Raw genomic sequence first — 22,018 nt, 5'->3', positions numbered from 1 at the left:
AAATATAAATGATTTATCTTGTGTTTCAATAAAAAAAAAAAAAAAATTCCAAATATAAATATATATATATATATATATATATATATATATATATATATACATATATATATTTTTATTTCAAAAGTTTTTTTATAATTTTTTATCATTTGTTAATATCAAAAACAAAAAAACACAAAATGAAATATAAACACATCTTTAATATATAATTTATACTATAAGGTATGTAATAATATATATATATATATATATATATGCATACATTTCTTCCTCGAATTATTTAATTTCTTTTTTTTTTTTTTTTAATAATCATTTTCTACAGGAAAATTTTATTTTTATTTTTATTTTATTTTTACCCAATATCATTTTTAATACGTACTTAATATATACAATTTAAAAATAAGGCGTACAGAAAAATAGGTATATAAAAAAATATGTACATTATATATATATTATATATATATATAATTTTAATACGTACATAAAAATGTAATAATATATATATTAAATTAATATATATTATATTGATGTATTTCAAACTGTAACTTCTCAATAAAAAATATAGCTATTATTTTTATAACAAAAAAAAAAAAAAAAAAAAAAAAAAAAAATGGAAAAATTTAAGCAAATGTAAGAATATATTATTTTATTTTATTTTAATTTATTTTTTCATTCCTATTTTCCCTTGATTAATTGAGCAAATGATTTATATTACATAAAAAAATATAATTATAATAAGAATAAAATAAAATAAGAATTTGAATAAATACATATAAAAGAAATGTTTTTAGCAAGTTATTTTGATCGTAAAGATAAAGATAACGAGAAAAGAGAAACCGAAATTGAAGAAATTGAATATAATAAATATAATTTAGAAAAGGTACTGAAGAATGCTTTATATTTACATAAGGAGAAAATCGTTAAATTAAAAGATGAGGAAGATAAAAAGGAACGAATCAAGGAATACTTGTCCAATTTTTTAAAAAAGAAAATAAAGGATGAAAATAAAATGAATTTATCATATTATATTTATGATGAAAATGAAGAAATAAATATTAGTAAATATTCAATAGACAATTTTAATAAAAGAGAAGAAGATCAAAGAAATATATATAATTTGTTGAAAGAAAATAAAAGTCTTAATAATATATCAAAGGATATGTTGATACTAGCCAATTATTTACAACATGATCAATTGAAAAGTATAGATATAATATCAGTTTATAATGTTATTGATAAATATATTAATAAATATAAATTAGAAATTGATGAGATTAAAAAAGAATTAGATAAAGAAGCTGATAAAGTAATAAAAAAGAAACAAGACAATTTAGATACTATATATAATATAAAAAAAGAATTAGGAAATATACATATTGTTGAAGAAGAAAATAGTAATAATACAATGGAATATATGTTAAATGAAATGAAAATAATAAAAAAATTAATCAAACAAAAACAATATATTATCTGTGTAAAAAATACATTAATTAGTTTAGATTATGCAAAAAAATGTGCAGTTAATAGGAAATATGATGAATCATTAAATATTATTTTAGATATAGTAAATATATTACATATTTTTAAAAAAAATTTTAAAAAGCAAGTTATTAAAATTATAGAATTCTTCATTCCATTGTTAGCAGAATATTATATAAACAAATCAAAGTTGTTACTATCAAGTATAAATTGGGGTAATAATATTTCGTATGTATCAACAAACTCTCTAGAGGACGTTATAAATGACATGGATATGAATGAGAATAACGAAGATGTATATGATGATATGTGTGATGATAATGATAATATATGTGATTATACATGTGATGACAATATTGATGATGATGATATATCTAATTATTATAAAAGTTATGAAAATACAGATATAAACCATTCCACCACATTTATAAATACAGTCAAAACTAATAATGTAGCACAAAAAAATGAAGAAAAAAAAAGAAGACTTCTTTATTATAATCGCCATATGAATAAATTTCACGATAAAATAAATAGCAGTGTTATATTTGATAAGGAATATATGGGTTTGATAAAAAAAGAAAGTCTAGAATTTATTAACATTTTAATATGTTGTAATTATATAGAAAAAATAAATATATGTATTACAGAGGAAAAAGAAGATAATGAAAATATATTATTTGTTAAACAAAAGTATTATTCATCATCTTTTTACATACAAGAATTAGCTAGCAGTATAATTAATATTTTTCGTTCCTTTTTTCAAAATAATAAAAGTCCACTATTCAAATTTGATAAACCTGAATGGGGACTTAAGTATTTATTTTATCAATCTATTATAAGTAATTATATTTTAAAGATGTTATTAAATTACGCTCATATGGAAAATTTTAAAAATAATAATATAATATTGAAACAAACATTAGAGTATATGTTTACTTATAATAATAAATATAAAGCTATTATGCGTAATATGAATAATATTGACACTATGGATGGAAATCATACAACCTTAAGTTATAAAAAGGAAACAACTGCAATGAGTAGTGTATCCTCTGATGTGAAATACGAAAGGGATCAAATGAAACAATCTGTGGAACATAATAATAATAATAATAATAATAATAATAAAAATAATGACAATTTTTATAATAATGATAATTATTTTCATCCTATAAGTGATGAAATAAAAAATTCTCCCCATTCTTACCTTTTGAATAATAATTTTAATATTAATGATAGGTGGCCCAGTAAGAATACACATATTTATTATAATATATATAATTGTATGAAGGAAGAAGAAAAACAAATATTGTTTGAAGACATAAGTAATTATAAAATGGTGTTGGAAAAATTAAATTATGAAATTATAACAGAATGTCGATTGTACATATTAAGTAGAATAACCTATTTTATTCATTTATATACTTTTGATGAAAATAATAAGGATGATATCAAAAAATCGTTTTTAAATTTTATGCAACAAATTTTTTTAATATACAAAAAATGGTGGTTATATGATAGGGATAATTGTAAACATTTGTTAGATGATTTTTACAATAATACATATGTCAAATTGAATCCTATGGAAAATGAAAACACAAATCGAGATAATAATTGTAATAATAATGATAATGATAATAATAATAATGATAATGATAATAATAATAATAATAATAACAATAATGATAGTATTAATAATATTAATCATGATAATGCTCATAATAATACAACTCAACATTTACAAAATAACGAATTATTGAAAAATAAAAACGTACAATTAAGTAGCGAAGAAAATATTATTAATATGAATGAAAAAATAAATGATGGTATTTATATTAGAGATTTCTTTATGTTAAATGAAAAAGAATTTCTTATAGATATATTAAACGATATGTCAAATAAAAAGTGCTGTATAAAATTAAAAAATAATATTATATTAGATGAAAATGATTGCATTAATGAATATAGTGATATATTCATAGAATTATTAAAAAAAATAAAATCTAGAATATGGTGTTTTCATAGCAATCGTGAATTTATGGAGGAATATATGAATAGTGTAGTAAAAAAATTATTAATTATTGTAAAAGATGAATTTAGATATCATTGGAATAATATATCAGATTTGATTGGTGATTCTGAGATAACATGTTTATTATATATTTCTTTTCATAGAATAAATAATTTTTTAAATATATATGAATATAAAAAATATCTTGAAGAAATAAAACAAAATTTTGATATTCTAGAAAAAAAGATGTTTCATAATTTTCTAGATGCTTTTTATCATTTTATATCTATAAGAATATATAATCTCTTTTCTGTAAGTAATGTATTTCATGAATATATTATAAATAATTTATATAAAATAAAAAAAAATTTACCAGATAATATATTTATTCAATTCTTAAACAGAATATTATATAAATTAGATAAAACCATTTTAAAATATTTATTAAATCAAAATATTTCATTTTTACAAAATGAATTATATTTTAATACATTCATAAACAACTCATACAGTTTATTACAACAAATAGAAGAATTCAATTGTAAACATAAAAAAGAAAAATCAAATAATAATACTCGAATATTCATTTATAATATGAACTTATTAAGAGAAATAATTAAATTAATGACTGATAATATAGATACCTTGAAAGACAAAATTAATGAAATAAAATGTAGTTATGCATTTCTAAAAAATAAAAATAATTGGATAGATCAAGTTACCAGAATAACAAATTCTTTGTTAAAAGATGATTCTTCTAGTGATGATAATAAATCTTCTCATCATGATTATAATGAAAATTGGGAAACAAAATGTAAGAAAACTGAAATATCCATTATCAAAATAAAGATGTTATTATTAAGAAGACCAGATATTAAGACAATTGCAGAAAAATCAATTGTTGTTAAGGAGTTTATAGAATATTGATATGTAGTTTAATTATGTGTGTAGCATTTTTTGAAGAATTAATTATACCATGAAGATCCGTAGAAACGGAATGTTATATATATATATGTATATTTCTTTTTTTGAGATTACACAAAAATGGATATAAAAAATAAATGAGTAGGAAAATAGAAATATTATATGAGTATAAATTGGATAATAATAAAGAAGAAAAAAAAAAAAAAAAAATATTATATATTACACATATGGATTTTATTTTAAAATACTGTATATATATATATATATATATATATATATATTTCTTTTTTTTTCATTTAACCTTTATTTATATTTTTATTTTTTTTTTTTTGATGTTTTAGTTTTAATTTTTAATTTTTAATTTTTCATATGTTATATTTCATTTATTATTTTATATATTTTTTTCTTTGTTTCGTTGGTTAACTAAATTTTTCATAAAATATTCACCTGCTTTATAAGAAGAACGAACTAAAGGGCCACTGGCTATATATTTAAATCCCATTTTTAATCCTTCCTCTTTATAATATTCGAATATTTGAGGTGAAATATATTCAACAATACTTAAATGATTTTTTGTGGGTCTTAAGTATTGACCAAATGTTATAACATCTATATTATTTTTTCTTGCATCCTGCATAGTTTGTATAACTTCTTCTTTTGTCTCTCCCAATCCTAACATAATACTTGTTTTTGTATATAACTTCGGATTGATTTCTTTAGCTGTTTTTAATACAAATAAGGATTGTTCATAATTTGCTCTTTTATCTCTAACATATTTCTGTAATCTTTTAACTGTCTCTATATTATGTGCATATACATCCAATCCACTAAAAGCTAGTTTTCGTACAGAATCAATGTTTCCTTGAAAATCCGAAACTAAACATTCAATTAAAATATCTGGTCTTGAAAATTTTACTAATTCTACTGTTTTAGCAAAATGGCTAGCTCCTCCATCTGGTAAATCATCTCTATCAACAGAAGTTAAAACAACATAATCAATATTCCATTCACATATAGCTTTAGCTGTATTGAAAGGTTCATTGATATCAGGAGGTAATGGGTTTGATGATGTTTTAATTGAACAAAATCTACAACCTCTTGTACATGTATCACCCAATAACATAATAGTTGCTGTACCTATATTCCAACATTCTCCAATATTAGGACATTGTGCTTCTTCACATACTGTATGTAGGTTTAATTTTTTTATATCTTCTTTTAATTTATTATATTTTGTACCACTAGGAGCAGGTACATGAAACCAATCTGGTTTTTTTCCTTCAGGCATTTTATTTCCAACTTTTGGTGTTAATAATAATTTTTTTGTACTACTAGAAAAATTTTCATTTCCTTTTTTTTTCTCATTTTGGTCAGTTGGAATAGTAGTAACATAAGTAGATTTAGTTTCATTATTATAAATATTTATATCCTTAGATTTGGTGTGTGAATAATTTATAAAATTTTCGTTTCCTCCTTGTACATTTTTTTTTTTTGCGTATAACAATTTTTCTATATTGCTTAATTTATATATATGTCCTTTTTTATTTTTATTTTTATCTTTATTTTTTCCGCTTTTTAAATATACACAGTTTATTTTTTCCACATAATTTAAATTGATACCTTTTTCTTTATTCCTATGAGGTATGTATGAATATTTTTGTTTCTTTGTTTTTTTCAAATTTTTTATTATGACACATTGTAGCCTCATAAGAATGGAAAAAAGGATAAACAAGTAAAAAAGGGTTGGAATACCAAAATGCATATTTAAGAAAAAAAAAGGCAAATTTTATAACATTATAAAAAATAAATAAAAATAAAAATAAAATTAACAAACATATGTATATGTAAACACACACATAAATAAAAAAATATATATATATATATATATATTTAATATAACGGATATGTTGTATTTTTTTTTAATTTAATTATTCATATGAATGATGCACCTTTCTAATATGTCATATTGAAATATTACCCTTTATGTAGGAAAAATTATAGGAACCAAATAGGAAATGTATATCTTTAAAAAATATATCATCATTTTTTTATTCTTAAAAATTTTATGTATATATATATATATATGTGCAGAATATTATGAAACGACTTGACATTATATATTTATTTTTTTAATTATTTTTTTTTTATTTTTAATATATATATATATATATATATATATATATATATATACATATATATTATTTTATTTTATTTTTTTTATTTATTTTTTTTTATTTTATATTTTTTTCTTTATTAAATAAAAATGTATGAATAACAAGGAATGATTTATTATGAAAGGCTAAGTTATAATGTCTAATCAAGGAGATTTTAATACTTATATATATATTCCAGGTTACAATGAAAAATATTTTAATATGCTCAAAATGAATATATAATAAAAAGAGATTAGAAAAAAAAAATAAAAAATAATAGTAAATAAATTTTTATTAATACATTGATGTATATATATATATATATATATATATATATAAATATATATTTTATTTTGTAGTAAAATGTAATGAGAGTGTCAAGAAAAGGTGCGAATTATGTTTTAACGTATTGTTTAAATTGATAGAAAAGCAACACGAGGAATGCTATAAAAAGTCAAAAGAAAAGAATTTATTATGTAATAATGATATAAATAAAGGGGAAATACACAAACATATATATTATCAACTAGATAAATTAAATGAACATATTGAAGAAAATAATATTGAAAAAGATTTTAAAGAACCTTTGCATATTACTATATCAGGTTCGCTTAATTTGAAAAGATATATGATTCCTTCATTTATTAATAAAATAAAAGAAGAATTTAAAAATCAAAACAGGTAAAAAAAAAAAAAAAAAAAATAGAAGATATAAGGAATTAAAGAAATACAAACATATATATTTATATGTTATATATATATATATATATATATATATATATATATATATATGTTTTTTTTTTTTTTTTTTTTTTTAGCTTTTATTTGTTTTTTCGAAATAAAGTAGACCTGTATAAAAGTCAAAAGTACACAAAATACTTTTGTTCTTATACCGTTAAAGAAGATCAAAAAGAATTATATTTAAATACATTAAGAGAAAAAATAAATAAAATATTAAATGAATTTGATCTTAAGGATACACATTTAAATAGGATATATCATTTATCATTAGCTTATACTAATATAAATTTGGATGTACTCTTAGAAAAAAAGAATAAATGTAATGAAGAAGAAACTTCTTACTGGCCGAATATAAATGAATTAATATTAAACAACGATATTAAAGAAAACATCTTGGATGACTTATATATATATGTTAATTGTATTCACATACGTATTGGATATAAATTATATAAAATTCCATTCAAATCTTTTGATGATAATTTGAATGTATCAGATTCATATGATTCATATATAAGTAGCACAGATGAATAAAAAACAAAAAACAAAAAAAAAGAACTGATCATTATGTTTTAGGAATAACTTTGTGTTTATGTATAGAAACTTCCTTTTTTTTTTTTTTTTTTTTTTATCAACATAAATAAAATAAATGGTACATAAAATATATTAAAAAAATTTTAATATACAATATATTATATTTTCAAAATATTATACAAAATTGTGTTTATATATATATTTTTATGTGGAACAAAAAAAAAAAAAAAAAAAAAAAAAGAGCACATAAAATATTAATAACTTTTTGATTAAAAGTAAAAAACCACTATTTGTATCATTCCATAAAAAAAAAAAAAAAAGGTATATATATTATTAATATATATATATATGTGTAGGTTTTTTTTTTTTTTTTTTTTTTTTTTTTATCCTTCAATTTGTGTGAGTACAGAAAAAAGAAAACTATTAAAATTAAATAATCATTATTATATATATATTTTATATATAATGTTATTTTTTTATTTGTAAAAATAAAGAATAACAATGTATGAATAATCTTATAAAAACAATAAAATTATATAATATATATATATATATATATATATATATATATATATTTATATTCTTTTTATATTTATTGCATGTATTACAATAATTGTTACATGGGAAATGAAAAAAAAAAATTTAAATAATATATATAAAATATACATTGATATAAAAAATTATATATTATAAATACATTGGATGAAATATAATATATGCTTTTGTATTAATATAATTTAATTTGTTCAAGAATGAATATACAAATAAAAAAATATATATAATATATATATTTATATGTATATTTATTTTTTATATTATTTTTTTTTTTTTTTTTTTTTTTTTTTTTTTTTGGAAATTAAGTATATATTGCACTTATAAATTAAAAAATAAAACTTTAATTTATATTATATATATATTTATATATATATATATATATTAATTTTTCTTCTTTTTAATTAGAACAATTAAAATAATGAATACAAAAAATGACGAGAATGGAAATATAATATTGAACTGTAAAAATTTAAAAAGAAATATAAAAAGAAAAATTGAAAACTTTTATGATCCCAATTATCTAGATACTTTACACTATTTAAATAAAAGAAAAAATAATGGAAAAGGATTAAAAAAGTATATATTTGAAAAAAGTAAAAATGAAAGTATTAAAATTGATACATCACCATTATATAATAATAACAAAAGAAAATTACAATTAGATATTCCTGATGTGAAGAAACAAAAAATAAATAACCATATTACATCTAATATATATCAAAACCATAATGTTATAATAAATAATTTGTCAAATGAAAATTTAAATAATATTTCTAATCATTCAGAAGTAAAAGATTCACATGAATTATTAAATCCTTTATCATCTGAAATAATAAAAAGTGAAGAAAATAATAATATTATTTATAATGATAATAAAAAAGAAAATATAAAACAGTTTTCCATAGTACCATTTGAAGAACAAAGTAATACAAACAATATATTAGTTAGTTTGGATGATAATAATAATGAGAATTATAATTTGAAAAATGTTTTAAATATCTTATATAAAAAAGATATATTTTATAATAAATTAAAAAGTCAAATACAAAAAAACAAACCACTCGAGATTAAATGTATGGATCTAAATTTATTATTAAATAAATATAAAAATCAAAATAATAATAACTCCTTTAATTACAATACAGAAGATGATATTATAAATACAGAAGATGATATTATAAATACAGAAGATGATATTATAAATACACATGGTGATATTATAAATACACAAGATAATATTATAAATACACAAAATCATAGTGATATCAATAATGTTAATTCTAATGAGAATATAATATCATCCTTACATAGTATTCAACAAGAACCTATATATCTATATAATAAGAATGAAATAAACATGGACAGCTCTAACGTGAATAATTCCACATCATATAATAATAATTCAAATACTACAAATTATGGAAAAAAATTTATTAATGATTACCAAATAAATAATTATGATAATAATATTTTTCTCAACAAGGATAATAATTATATGAATAAAAGTTCTCAAAATATAAAACATTGTAATTATACGATTGATAATACAAATATAAATCATTATAAATATTTTCCAAGCACAAAAAATATAAATTATTTAAATGATAATATGGATCATTATATTTATGAAAATATTATCAATATTAATAATTTCAATAATAAAAACCAAATTCATAACAATGTATATATTTCCAATTTTAATATTAATAACAATAATGATAATATCACATATACTAACAACATACCATGAGAAATAAAAAAAATATATATATATATATATGTTCAAAATATATACTGATGAATCATTCTTGTTATATAACTAATGATATAAATTCATTCTTTTTATAAGGAGTTTTAAATAATCTTATAAATAGATGATATGTTAATATATAAAATAAAAAATGATTTTATCCACACAATATTAATTTAAATGAAAAATCACTTGTATAAAAATACACGTTGAATTATAATTAATAACAGAAATATTATCACATATATATATATATACATCTTTTATTGATCATATTATTAACATTATCATATATACAATCTATATTTATTGTTATATTTTTAATACAATATATGTTATCTTATATGTAAATTAAATGTCCAAATTGATATATTAAGAATTTGATTTTATGTTATATTATGACCTTTACATGTTAAGACATGATAAAGAAATAAAAATATTGTAACAAGATTTTATTGGAGAAACATCCATTTTTTTGTTATTCAAAAATATTTGTTATTGTTCATATAATATATATATATAATGTTTATAACAAATTATGTAAATGTTTATATATTAAAATATATTCTATATAATATTAATAGGTTATATATTTTTAATTTTTTTTTTTTCATTTGTTTCTTTTATGATATATTATGATTATATATTTTTCTAGGAGTAAAAAAAAAAAAAAAAAAAAAAAGTTTTCTTACCGAAATATAAAATGTGTAATTCAGTCACTTATTAAAAATATTATGATTACTGCATATATATGATTATCTTATATTTTAGTGAATAAATATATCCAAAGAGAATTATTATTTGTGTCCTTTTAAAAAATAAATAACGTATATATCTTTTAATCATAGAGGAATATTTAAACATATTTTATACACACATAATTTATTCATATAACTTAGATACAATTAAAAACAAAAATTATATGAGAATATTGCTTTAAAATAATACATGGAAGTCTTGATTTATCTTCTTTTTTTTTATGTTTAATTAAAATATTTGTTTTAATCTATAGTTGTTTTATATGTAAAATTATTTATATGTTTCGATTTAAAATTTTTTTAATATATATATATATACATATATTTTATTTTTTTATTATAAATGAACATTTGTTTTCTTTTAAATAATATAAAAATTAACTTTAAAAAGATATATATATACATTTCAATTTATAGAAATTATATTCAAGAAATATAAATGTTTGAAGTAAAAATTAAGTTATAGATAAAGAACATATATATTTTTCCTTTGTTGTTATAAAATAAATATTTAAAATTGTATGGGCAAAAATGTTCACAATAAGGTTGTTATAATTTATTCATAATATGGAATGAACTTTTTTTTTTTTTTTTTTTTTTTTTTGAAATAAATTAGACAATACTATATTAAATTTTTTTCGAGATTTTTATTAATACAATATATTGATATATATAATTATTTATTTATCATTTAAAATACATATTTTATAATTATATATAATTGTGAAAATTATTAAAATTATTATTTAGACAATTTGGGTTATAACGAAGTACACACTATTTTTTATTACATATATATATATATATATATATATATATATATATATATATATATATATATATATTTATTTATTTATTTAAATGATAAATAATATTTAAATAGTTAAGGTAAATTTTCTTTGTCTGTTCATAAAATATAAAATATTTGAACTGTGTAAAAATATCAACTACATTATTGAATACATCAAAATTAAAAAAACAAAAAAAATCAGGACATTAAATATAACATAATTATAGTAATAATACGTATATATATTTACTTTTATGTGCAATATATTAAATTGTCTTTTATTATTATATATAATAACATATTTAAAATATTTTATTATTATTATAGATGTTAAAAATAAAAACAAAAAAAAGTACAATTCATTTATATATAATATGTTAATAATGAATCATAAAAATACAGTTTACCATAAAAACCAATACTATATTTATATGAATTTACAAAAAAAAAAAATAATTAAATGATAATAATATTAAATATATATAACTTTTATTCAAAAGAAAAATATATAAATTATGCTACATTTTTCATAGGTGTACAATGACGTAAAATTGCATATATGTATTAAATATTTTTATAACGTTTTTCATTTTTGTATTAATATTTTTGTCATTTATATATATATTAATAAATATAGGGAAATCAATATGTAATATAAAAAAAAAAAAAAAATGAAAAAATAATAAAATAATAAAATTAATTTTTTATAATTTTTCTATTAGACATTTAATAATATACATATGTAATTTATATCAAAATACTTTTGTTTATATTTATGTAAAAATAGTATTATATATATATATTTAAACAAAATAATAAATATATACAAATAAGCGTACAACTAAATAAAAAAACAAAAACATATATATATATATATATATATATTTATACACATATATAATAATTTATATATTTTTTGTTTTCATGTTATATTTAATTTTTGTACATGTATAAAAATTTCAGTCTATTAAATTTTATAAATATAAAAGAACACGGAATCTATAATTAATTTCTACAAAGTCTAAATTATCCCAGTGAATTTTTTTTTTTTTTTTTTTTTTTTTTTGTGAAAAATAAGACTGCTGCACCATCATATTCTATTAATTTTTATAATTATTATGTTAATTTATTTTTTTTATTTTATTTTTTTATATTTTTAATATTTATACATATATTTTTATGTGAACATGTTTATAAATAATATTATACTGATTTTATTTAAAAAAAAAAAAAATTGTGTATTAAAAAATATTAAAAATGTGTGTAATGGTATAAATTATACATTTTTATATTTTCCTAATATATATATATATAATATGTATATATATACATATGTTATTATAATTTTATTTTTTCTATAAAAAAATTATACATAAAAAAAAATTACATAATTTTAACTTCCATAAAATATTTACACACAAACATTTATACTTATACATATATTATATATTTATATAGAGAGAGAAAGAGAGAGAGTAAATAAAAAAAAAAAATAAATAAATAAAATAAAAATCATTTGCGTGCATAATAGTTTTTATAAAACAGTGAAATAAAAAAAAAAAAAAAAAAAAAAATTCAAAATAAAATATAATCATAAATATTTATGTTGTTGGAGGGAAAAATAAAATAAAATAAAGTTAAAAAGAAAAAAATATATATAAATCATAAATGTAAAATAAAAAATGTTAGGTGAGAACAAATGTTAATTTTCTTTCATATAGGAAAGAAAAAAAAAAAATGAATTGCAGTTAGATATATATATATATATATATAATAATAATAATAATAATAATAATACATATATTTATTTTTTTTTTTATATGTATTATTAGAACATATATGAACATCAAAAAAAAAAAAAAAAAAAAAAAAAATATATATATATATATAAATGAATAAGTAAAAGAAATTTTATTTAAAGTTTTAAATAGGAAATAATATATAGATAAATTTATTTATTTATTTTTTTGATATATATTTATAAGTATATATATATATGTTATGTAATTTTTAATTTTTTTCTATAAATATTTATGTGAAGACACACAACTGTTTCTATATATATATATATAATACTGAATATAATAATTCATAATACAATATTATACATCAACATATACATAAAGTTGCATTAAAAAATATATTAATATAATAAAAATAAATATAGGAATATATCTTAAAAGTTGAAAAACATTTTTGGAGTGTATATAATATTTATATATAGAAGTACTCAAATGTTAATATAATTATGTAAATGCATAAAAATATATAAATATATATATATATATATATATATATATATCAACTTTGTATACATTCCATATTAAAATAGAACATTTCATTTGTGTTGTTTATATACATAAATTTTTTTATAATATCACGTGATTAAATTTTTATTTGATTAGATTTTTTGTTTTAATGTAAATGCAAAAATATAATTCTTTTCTTACAATATATATTTATTTATAATTAGATATTTATATGTTTATGAATAATATATCTATGTAATTATTATTTAGCTCATTTATTTTTTTGTATTTTCCAAAAATGTATGTGTTTTTTTTTTTTTTTTTTTTATACTTAATATTTAACATTTTTATTTAATGTTTAATATTTTATTTTTTATTTTTTTTTCATTGATTATATTTATATAGGCTTATTTATCTTAAAATATATTGTATATAATTTTATACAAATATGTTTGAAGTTTGGAGAAAAAATTAAGTCTTTTTTTTTTTTTTTTTTTTTTTTTTTTTGGGAGAACAATAAAAAGGAATAAATAAATGTATATATATGTATAAATCGTAATAAATAAAATGCGAATATAAATAGCGTTATATAATATATATATTAAAAATAAAAAAAATAATATAAAAAATATTACATTCGTACATATGTATATTAATACATTTTTGTAAGCCATATTAATGCAGTATATAATAAAAAGGATATATTATACATATATAAATATACATATATATTTTATATATATATATATATATATATATATGTATGTATGTATGTATTTTTTTTTTTTTTTTATATGCAGAATTGTTATATAAGAATATTTATTTTATAATTTTTTTTTATATGTATTATTTTGTGTTTTATGATATTTGATAGTATTATTATATTATATGTTTTTATAATTACTTATTTGGAAATACTTAAAAATATTTTTTATATGTTGATTTGTATATATATATATATTGATATGAACATATGATATGTTATACACACACGTATATATAAATTGACTATTTATGTATTTTATAGTATTTATATTTAACATATTTTTGTCATAATATGTTTATTATTTTATTTATTTTATTAGATATATTAAATTTTACATTTTTTTTTCTTTTTTTTTTTTTCTTTTTTTTTTGTATTTTCATTAATTTCCGTTTAAGTGTATAATTTTACATTAATATTTGCTTATTTGTTATATATATATATATATTATAAATACATTTCTTTTTTTTTTTTATGTTTCATATATAAATTATATAATAAAAAAAAGGAAAAGAGGAAATTAATTCTTTAATTAAATGTTAATTAGACAGTATATTATTTGTTTTTAGTTTGAGGAATGAATGATTCCTAAAATTAATATATGTTGTTATAAAAACTGTAATAAAGTCAGATTTATATTAAATAAAAAAAAATAAGATAACATAACAGAAAAAGGAAGAATCGTATAACAAGACTAAGAGAAGAGGAAAAAATAAAAAAAAAAATTAAAATTCATGAAATAGAATAAAATAAAATAAATTCATATAAAATTGAAGAATTAATATGTTGGGATAGATTTATTTGTTTATTTATGGATTTGTAAATATTATTTCTTTTCTTTTATTTTATTCGTTTCTTTCTTTTTTTTTTTCCTTTCCTTACTTCCCTCCCTTTTTTTGTAATTTTTTTTTTTTTTTTTTTTTTGTAATTTTGTAAATATATCAAAATTATTTATCAGGAAATACGAGAAAATGTAATATAAAAAATAATTGATAACAATATGTGCATGAATATATAATAATATATATATGAGAAACCACATTTATTTATTTATTTATTTATTTATTTTTGAAATATGTGATTGTTATTTAACGTCTACAAATATATGTAATGTAGATATGATACATGTATTTTTTATTAATAATGAGTATATATACTATACATATATATTATATTTTTTTCTTATTTCATTTTATTATTTTATCTTTTTATTAGGTTAAGAGTTGAAACGAAAACATGGACTCGTGATAGTCATGATCTATTTGATTATGAAGCCCAGCAAGTAAATAAAAAAAGTTTTTTAATATCTACGGCAATAAAACTTTTTCGCTCAAAAGCTCAAGTATCATGTGTAGCTGACAGTCCAGAATGTTTGCCTAATACAACTCAGGATTATCTTTTATCTGTTAGACCTCAAGAAGGTAAAAGCTGAAAGGATATCATTATATATTTGTATGCATAATATGTGGTGTGTATAATATATTGTAAGTGTTATATATATATATATATATATTTATTTATATTTATTTACATTCATGTTATACATTTTTATTTATTTTGTGTGACCTTGTTATAGATAAATACGTTATAACACCAGCTGAACATTCATTAAGCAACCAATACAATATAAAAAAATTGTGGATAATTGTGAAAGATCTTCCTGAAAAATATTATGCTTTACATGAAAATGATATTATAAAATTAGGACGATTTCGATTAAAGGTTAGACAATTTATTGAATCAGTAGACACACTAAATACTTTGAAATTAGATGACTGCCCTTCTAAAAAATGTGAAATGATTTTAGATTCTTCAAATATTCAATGTCGTATTTGTTTAATTGAAGGGAATCAAGAAAATGATCCCTTAATTTGTCCATGTGATTGTAAAGGTTCTATTAAGTATGCACATTTGATGTGTTTGAGAAAATGGATTAATGGTAGATTAAACTTAAATGATCAACTCTTTTCTGGTTCTGTTTTTATTAAGGATATTTGTTGTGAATTATGTAAATCTAAATATCCAAAAAGTATTAAACAAAATGAGGAGTTAGTACAATTAGTAAAGATACCTAATTTGAAAACACCATTAATTGTTTTAGATAATATTATTGGACAGACTAGTAAAGGAGTACATTTAATAAGTTTTGCCGATAAGAAATATTTAAAATTAGGAAGAGGACATGAATCAGATGTTCGTATTCCAGATGTTTCTATTTCTAGATATCATGCAACTATAAAATATGAAAAAGGTTTATTTAAATTAGAAGATCATAATTCCAAATTTGGTACCTTAGTAGCACTAAGAAAAGCAAGAGAAATATATCCTAAAGATACTATGTCTTTACAGGTAGGTAGAAGTGTAGTTCAGTTTAAAATGGATGAAGAAATTCCATTTAAAAGTGGAATTATTGATATTATTGAAAATAAAGAAGTTCTTGATTCTTCTGAAGCACCTACAAATGATAAAAGTACAGTAAATTCTGCACCACCAGTTAATACAACAAGTAACACTGATGAAACTAATAATAGAAATAATTTTGAAAGAAATCAATTTATGGATATAACAAATGCATCCAATTCATTACAAAGCTCTTATTCTCCATATAGAGTTGACAATTTAATGTCTTTATTAAATTATCAAAATGAATATCGAATTTTTGGTATTAGAAATTGTTATAATTTGATGGAAAATCGAAATAATCAGCAACTTATCCCACAAATGAATTTTGTACCAGGTTCTAATATAGATATGAACAATGATGAAATAAATAATGATCAACATTTATTACATCATCGTGATTCTCATATACAGGCAAATGCCGATGAAGTAGCTCATAATGATTGTGAAGAAACTCAACAACCTCGTGATATTTCTAACCAGAGTAATGACGATAATGATGATGATGATGAAGAAGAAGAAAATCATGTGAATGATCAAAATGATGATGACGAGGATAATAATGATAATGACCACAACGATAATAACAATAGTGGTGGTGGTAGTAGCAGTGGATCCTCTGATAATAATAGTAATAGTAATAGAGGAGGTAACAATAATAGCCAATATTATGGCAATAATAGTAATAATAATAATAATAATAGTAATAGTAATAATAGTAATAATAATAGTAATAATAATAATAATAATAATAATTATAATAATAATTATAATAATAATTGTAATGGTCGTACAGATTATTCTGATATATCAAGCACACCTAAGAAAAATACTATTAAGGATTATAATAAATTTAATAAAATTCATGTCGGTAATTTACCCATCGACATTTCTAATATATACGAATCAAATAATGGTCCAAAAGATATTGTCTCCAATAGTGATTTTATTAAAAATAGTTCTACACCCTATTCTATTAGAAAAAATAAATTATCATATAATAATGATTTATTAAAACAAAAAAATAAGTGCCACGATATGGATGAGACTGTTGAAAAAATTTTATCAAGAAATGAAAATAAATATGAGAAAGAATCACTTTCGAACAATAATAAAAATGAAATATACACAAATTACAATATGGATGAAAATAATTCATCTTTTTTCTTTTCGAATATGAAAACTCCATCTGTAATAGATTTTTTTAAATACGATAATTCTTCCTCTGTTTCTTATAACCAGAGTAAAACTAGAATGGATGAGCGCTACAAGAATGGTAAGCTTGTTGAAGAATATAATAACAATGATAAAAAATTAAAAAAAAACTCTTCTTCTTCTTCTAATATATATCACAAGAATAATTATCACACTATTAATAGGAATAACCATATGGACAATATTATAAAAAAAGATCAACATTTGAATAATAGCAAATTTGTACAGGATAATGATGAATATAATATCAATGATAAAATAACAACAAGATCATCATTAAATTGTAATAAAATAAATATATCAAAAGATATATCTTCATTTAATAATTTTTCTTTAGGAACCTCAAATGTTAGTAATATAAATTTATATAATACTTATGAATTATATAATAGTGATATAGTACATTATATGTACCCTAATGAAGATACAAAAAATGATAATAATTGTAGTACACCAAGAAAATATATGAGATATGAAAATAATCGCATAGATGATATGAATAATAAATTTAATGAAATTAATACACACAATGTTGATAAAAAGATATTTAAAGATACTCCAACTAGAAAATATTCTTATACTAATATAAATAAGATGAATCAAAATAATTATATGAAAAATGAATATAATAATAATAATTTGTCTGGATCCATCAACTGTATAGAGACAAATTTCACTTATAATAATATACGTGAAAAATTTTCATATAATAACAAAATGATTAAGGGAAATACCTTAAAAAAAAATTACATGTCCAATTCATGTGATGAAATAAATACATGCAATAAAAAGATGAAAAAAAATTTGACAGAAGAAATTAAAGAAAACAAGGATAATATTTTAAATGTAGAAGAACGTTTAGAGAAAAGCATAAATAATAATAATAATATTGAAATTGATTTAAATGAAAAAACATCAAGTAATTCGTATCAAAATTTTAAAAGTGCTGTTTTTAAAAAAAGAATGATTGGAAGTCCTTATACAAATATTAATACATATAAAAATGATATACCCAATGAATCATTTAATTTGAATATGAAAGAAAAATCATATAATGAATTGGAAACTTACCATAGTTTACCAAATGTAAACATAAATAGTAATAATGTATTAAATAAGTTTAATGATAATAAAAAGTATTCTCATAATAATATTAATAATAATAGAACATACAAATTATATAATAAACATCAAACAGGTATAAGTACAGACAAATCTAATAAAATAAATCAGTTAAATGGAAAGAAGGTTTATGTATGTACTTCAAAACGTACATCTAATCAATCGTGTGATGTTTATAGAAAGAATGAAGATAGTAACCACGATGATGAACATATAACTTCATCTGAATGTAGAAGAAAATCTAATGCTCAACATGTTATTCCACTAAATGAAGAAATAAAAAATAATGATAAAATATTTAGTGATTATAATGTAAAAAATGATATGAACGAAAAATATAAAAATGTTAAAAATAACAAACATCGCTTATCCACTTATGATAATTTATCTCATAAAAGACGTATGAATAATATTAAAATAGATAATTGTGATCATTATTCCAAGAATAAATGTAATAATGGATCTTTAAAAAATAAAAATATAGAGAAACATTCTAGTTATAATTTTGAAAATGACTCAAAAGATCTTACACCTAACCAGGTTGATAGTAGTTCTTCTCATTTAGATAATTTTGTAAATGAACAAAAAAAACAAATGAAGGATATACAAAGAACTATATCAATGGTAACTATACAAGATGAAGATAATAATATCTTAAATAATTTGCAAGAAGAAAATAATAACAATTTAAACATAAATAATGGCTCCAAATTAAAGAACAAAAGTACTTGTGAAGATGATAAAGGCACTCAATTAAAATATAAAAATATAACATCTACAAATTATGATCATAAATATAACAATTTATTTGCTATGAAAGATAATAATACAAGTAATCATAACATTTATATGAACCAACAAAAAAAGAGATGTACAGCTAAATATTAATTATACTAATAGAAGTAATAAAAATAATGAATTAAATAAATAGCAGCATATTGAAAAAAAAAAAAAATAAAATAAAAGTAATTAAAAAGCCGTATAAAGAATAATTACTTCTTTTCCTCATATATCTATCAATAATATGCAACAAAAGTAAAAATAAAAATCTTAAATAACTATATCATATGTGGCATATACATAAGTATTAAATACAATTATGTAAATAAATCATGACGAAAAAATGAATTTATATACACAGTTTGTTTTAAAAAATAAAACTCTTCTGCAACATTAAATATTGTAATTATATATATTCAAATGGTAATGATGCTTATATGTGTATATATATTTATATATTTTTTTTTTTCCCCTAATAAAAAAGCATAAATTATTAAATGACTATAATATTTATATGAAGCAAGAAAGAGTTTTTTAAAAAATATTTTTTTTATATAATTAAAAAAATAATTTTTTTTTTTTTTTTTTTTATATTTAACCCTTTCCAATTTTTTACGTACCTCTTAATATATATATGTATATATATATATATATATATATATATATATATATATATATTATTAGACATTTATTTCCCCCTTAAAAATGAGATATTTTTACATTAAAATAATATTTGAGTACTATAAGGAAAAGAAAATTATATATTACATATATAATATGATATAGTTTTCTTTCTTTCTTTCTGTTTTTTTTTTTTTTTTACGAGAAAAGTACAAGTATAAGTACCCTATAATATATACAAAATACATTGGTTATTTTTTACTTATCCTTTATCAAAAATGAAAAAGATGGTTATATAGCTTAAAATACATATCAATCATTATAAATATATATGTATATATTTTTTTTTTTTTATTATCTGCTTTACACATGAAAAACAAATAAAATAGTGATAATATCCTAAAAGAATAATATAATAAATCAAGAAACCTTGCAACATGATAAAAAAAAAAAAAAAAAAAAAAAAAAAAAATGAAATGATTACATTCATTTGTAGGATTAAATATATATGTTTAATTCTTTTTTTTTTTTTTTTTTTTTTATTTAACAACTTTTTGTTAATTCATATTTTTTCTTAAATACTGTAAATTATATATATTTAGAATTTTTGTTATATAGCGTAGAATTTAAACAGAACATAAACTAAATAAAATGAAAAAGTAATGTACAACTTTTCATATTTGAGAATATATATTAATTTATAAAGTGAAGGATTTTTAATTTTTTTTATTTTACTAGTTATAAAGTAAAAAATATGAATTTGAAAATAAGCTTTTTTACCATGTCAAAATTTTCAAAAAGGATCATATTAAACACATATATATATATATATATATATATATATAATATGTTTTTTCAAATATAGAGTCTAATACATATAAACATAAACTATTAATCTATCTAGTTATATATATTTGAATCAGCTATCTTTATTGTACTTTCAATTTATTATATCTTTTTTTTCTTTTTTTTTTTTTTGTAAATCATTTGTAGATAATCTTTTTAGTAATGACTTCATTTTTTTAATTAATTTTATTCCTGTCTTTTTTTAAAGAAAAAAAATGCATTTTAAGAATAATTCTATCATTTTAACAATGTGTAGTACATATATTCTTAAAATGTTCCTTTTCTCTATAAAAAAACATATAATAATAATAATAAGAGAGTAAAAGAAAT

At 17.9% G+C, this 22,018-nt stretch overlaps 5 protein-coding genes across 5 annotated transcripts; 4 read left to right on the top strand and 1 right to left on the bottom strand.

Annotated features, from left to right (window-relative positions):
• Positions 1 to 778: 778 nt before the first annotated feature.
• Positions 779 to 4,414, top strand: PADL01_1343800 (conserved Plasmodium protein, unknown function; the record flags this gene model as incomplete). The annotated part of the gene is made up of 1 exon (XM_028683993.1): positions 779 to 4,414. One exon carries the CDS (start codon positions 779 to 781, stop codon positions 4,412 to 4,414), a length of 3,636 nt encoding a protein of 1,211 aa, XP_028540116.1.
• Positions 4,415 to 4,802: 388 nt separating this feature from the next.
• PADL01_1343700 (lipoyl synthase) lies at positions 4,803 to 6,173 on the bottom strand (the record flags this gene model as incomplete). The annotated part of the gene is made up of 1 exon (XM_028683992.1): positions 4,803 to 6,173. The coding sequence occupies one exon, from the start codon at positions 6,171 to 6,173 to the stop codon at positions 4,803 to 4,805; it is 1,371 nt and encodes a 456-aa protein (XP_028540115.1).
• A 547-nt stretch (positions 6,174 to 6,720) lies between these two features.
• Positions 6,721 to 7,839, top strand: PADL01_1343600 (U6 snRNA phosphodiesterase, putative; the record flags this gene model as incomplete). Its single annotated transcript, XM_028683990.1, has 3 exons — positions 6,721 to 6,763; positions 6,924 to 7,245; positions 7,383 to 7,839. 3 exons carry the CDS (start codon positions 6,721 to 6,723, stop codon positions 7,837 to 7,839), a joined length of 822 nt encoding a protein of 273 aa, XP_028540114.1.
• Positions 7,840 to 8,812: 973 nt separating this feature from the next.
• Positions 8,813 to 10,144, top strand: PADL01_1343500 (conserved Plasmodium protein, unknown function; the record flags this gene model as incomplete). The annotated part of the gene is made up of 1 exon (XM_028683989.1): positions 8,813 to 10,144. The coding sequence occupies one exon, from the start codon at positions 8,813 to 8,815 to the stop codon at positions 10,142 to 10,144; it is 1,332 nt and encodes a 443-aa protein (XP_028540113.1).
• Positions 10,145 to 15,675: 5,531 nt separating this feature from the next.
• PADL01_1343400 (conserved protein, unknown function) lies at positions 15,676 to 20,329 on the top strand (the record flags this gene model as incomplete). Its single annotated transcript, XM_028683988.1, has 3 exons — positions 15,676 to 15,677; positions 15,920 to 16,125; positions 16,281 to 20,329. Coding segments are annotated over 3 exons (4,257 nt in total).
• Between the last annotated feature and the right edge of the window lie 1,689 nt (positions 20,330 to 22,018).

This window comes from Plasmodium sp. gorilla clade G2, assembly GCF_900097015.1.
Source record: "Plasmodium sp. gorilla clade G2 genome assembly, chromosome: 13".
NCBI lineage: Eukaryota > Apicomplexa > Aconoidasida > Haemosporida > Plasmodiidae > Plasmodium > Plasmodium adleri (nom. inval.).
Note: the sequence above shows the minus strand (reverse complement) of the source record. Positions and strands in the feature narration are given on the sequence as shown.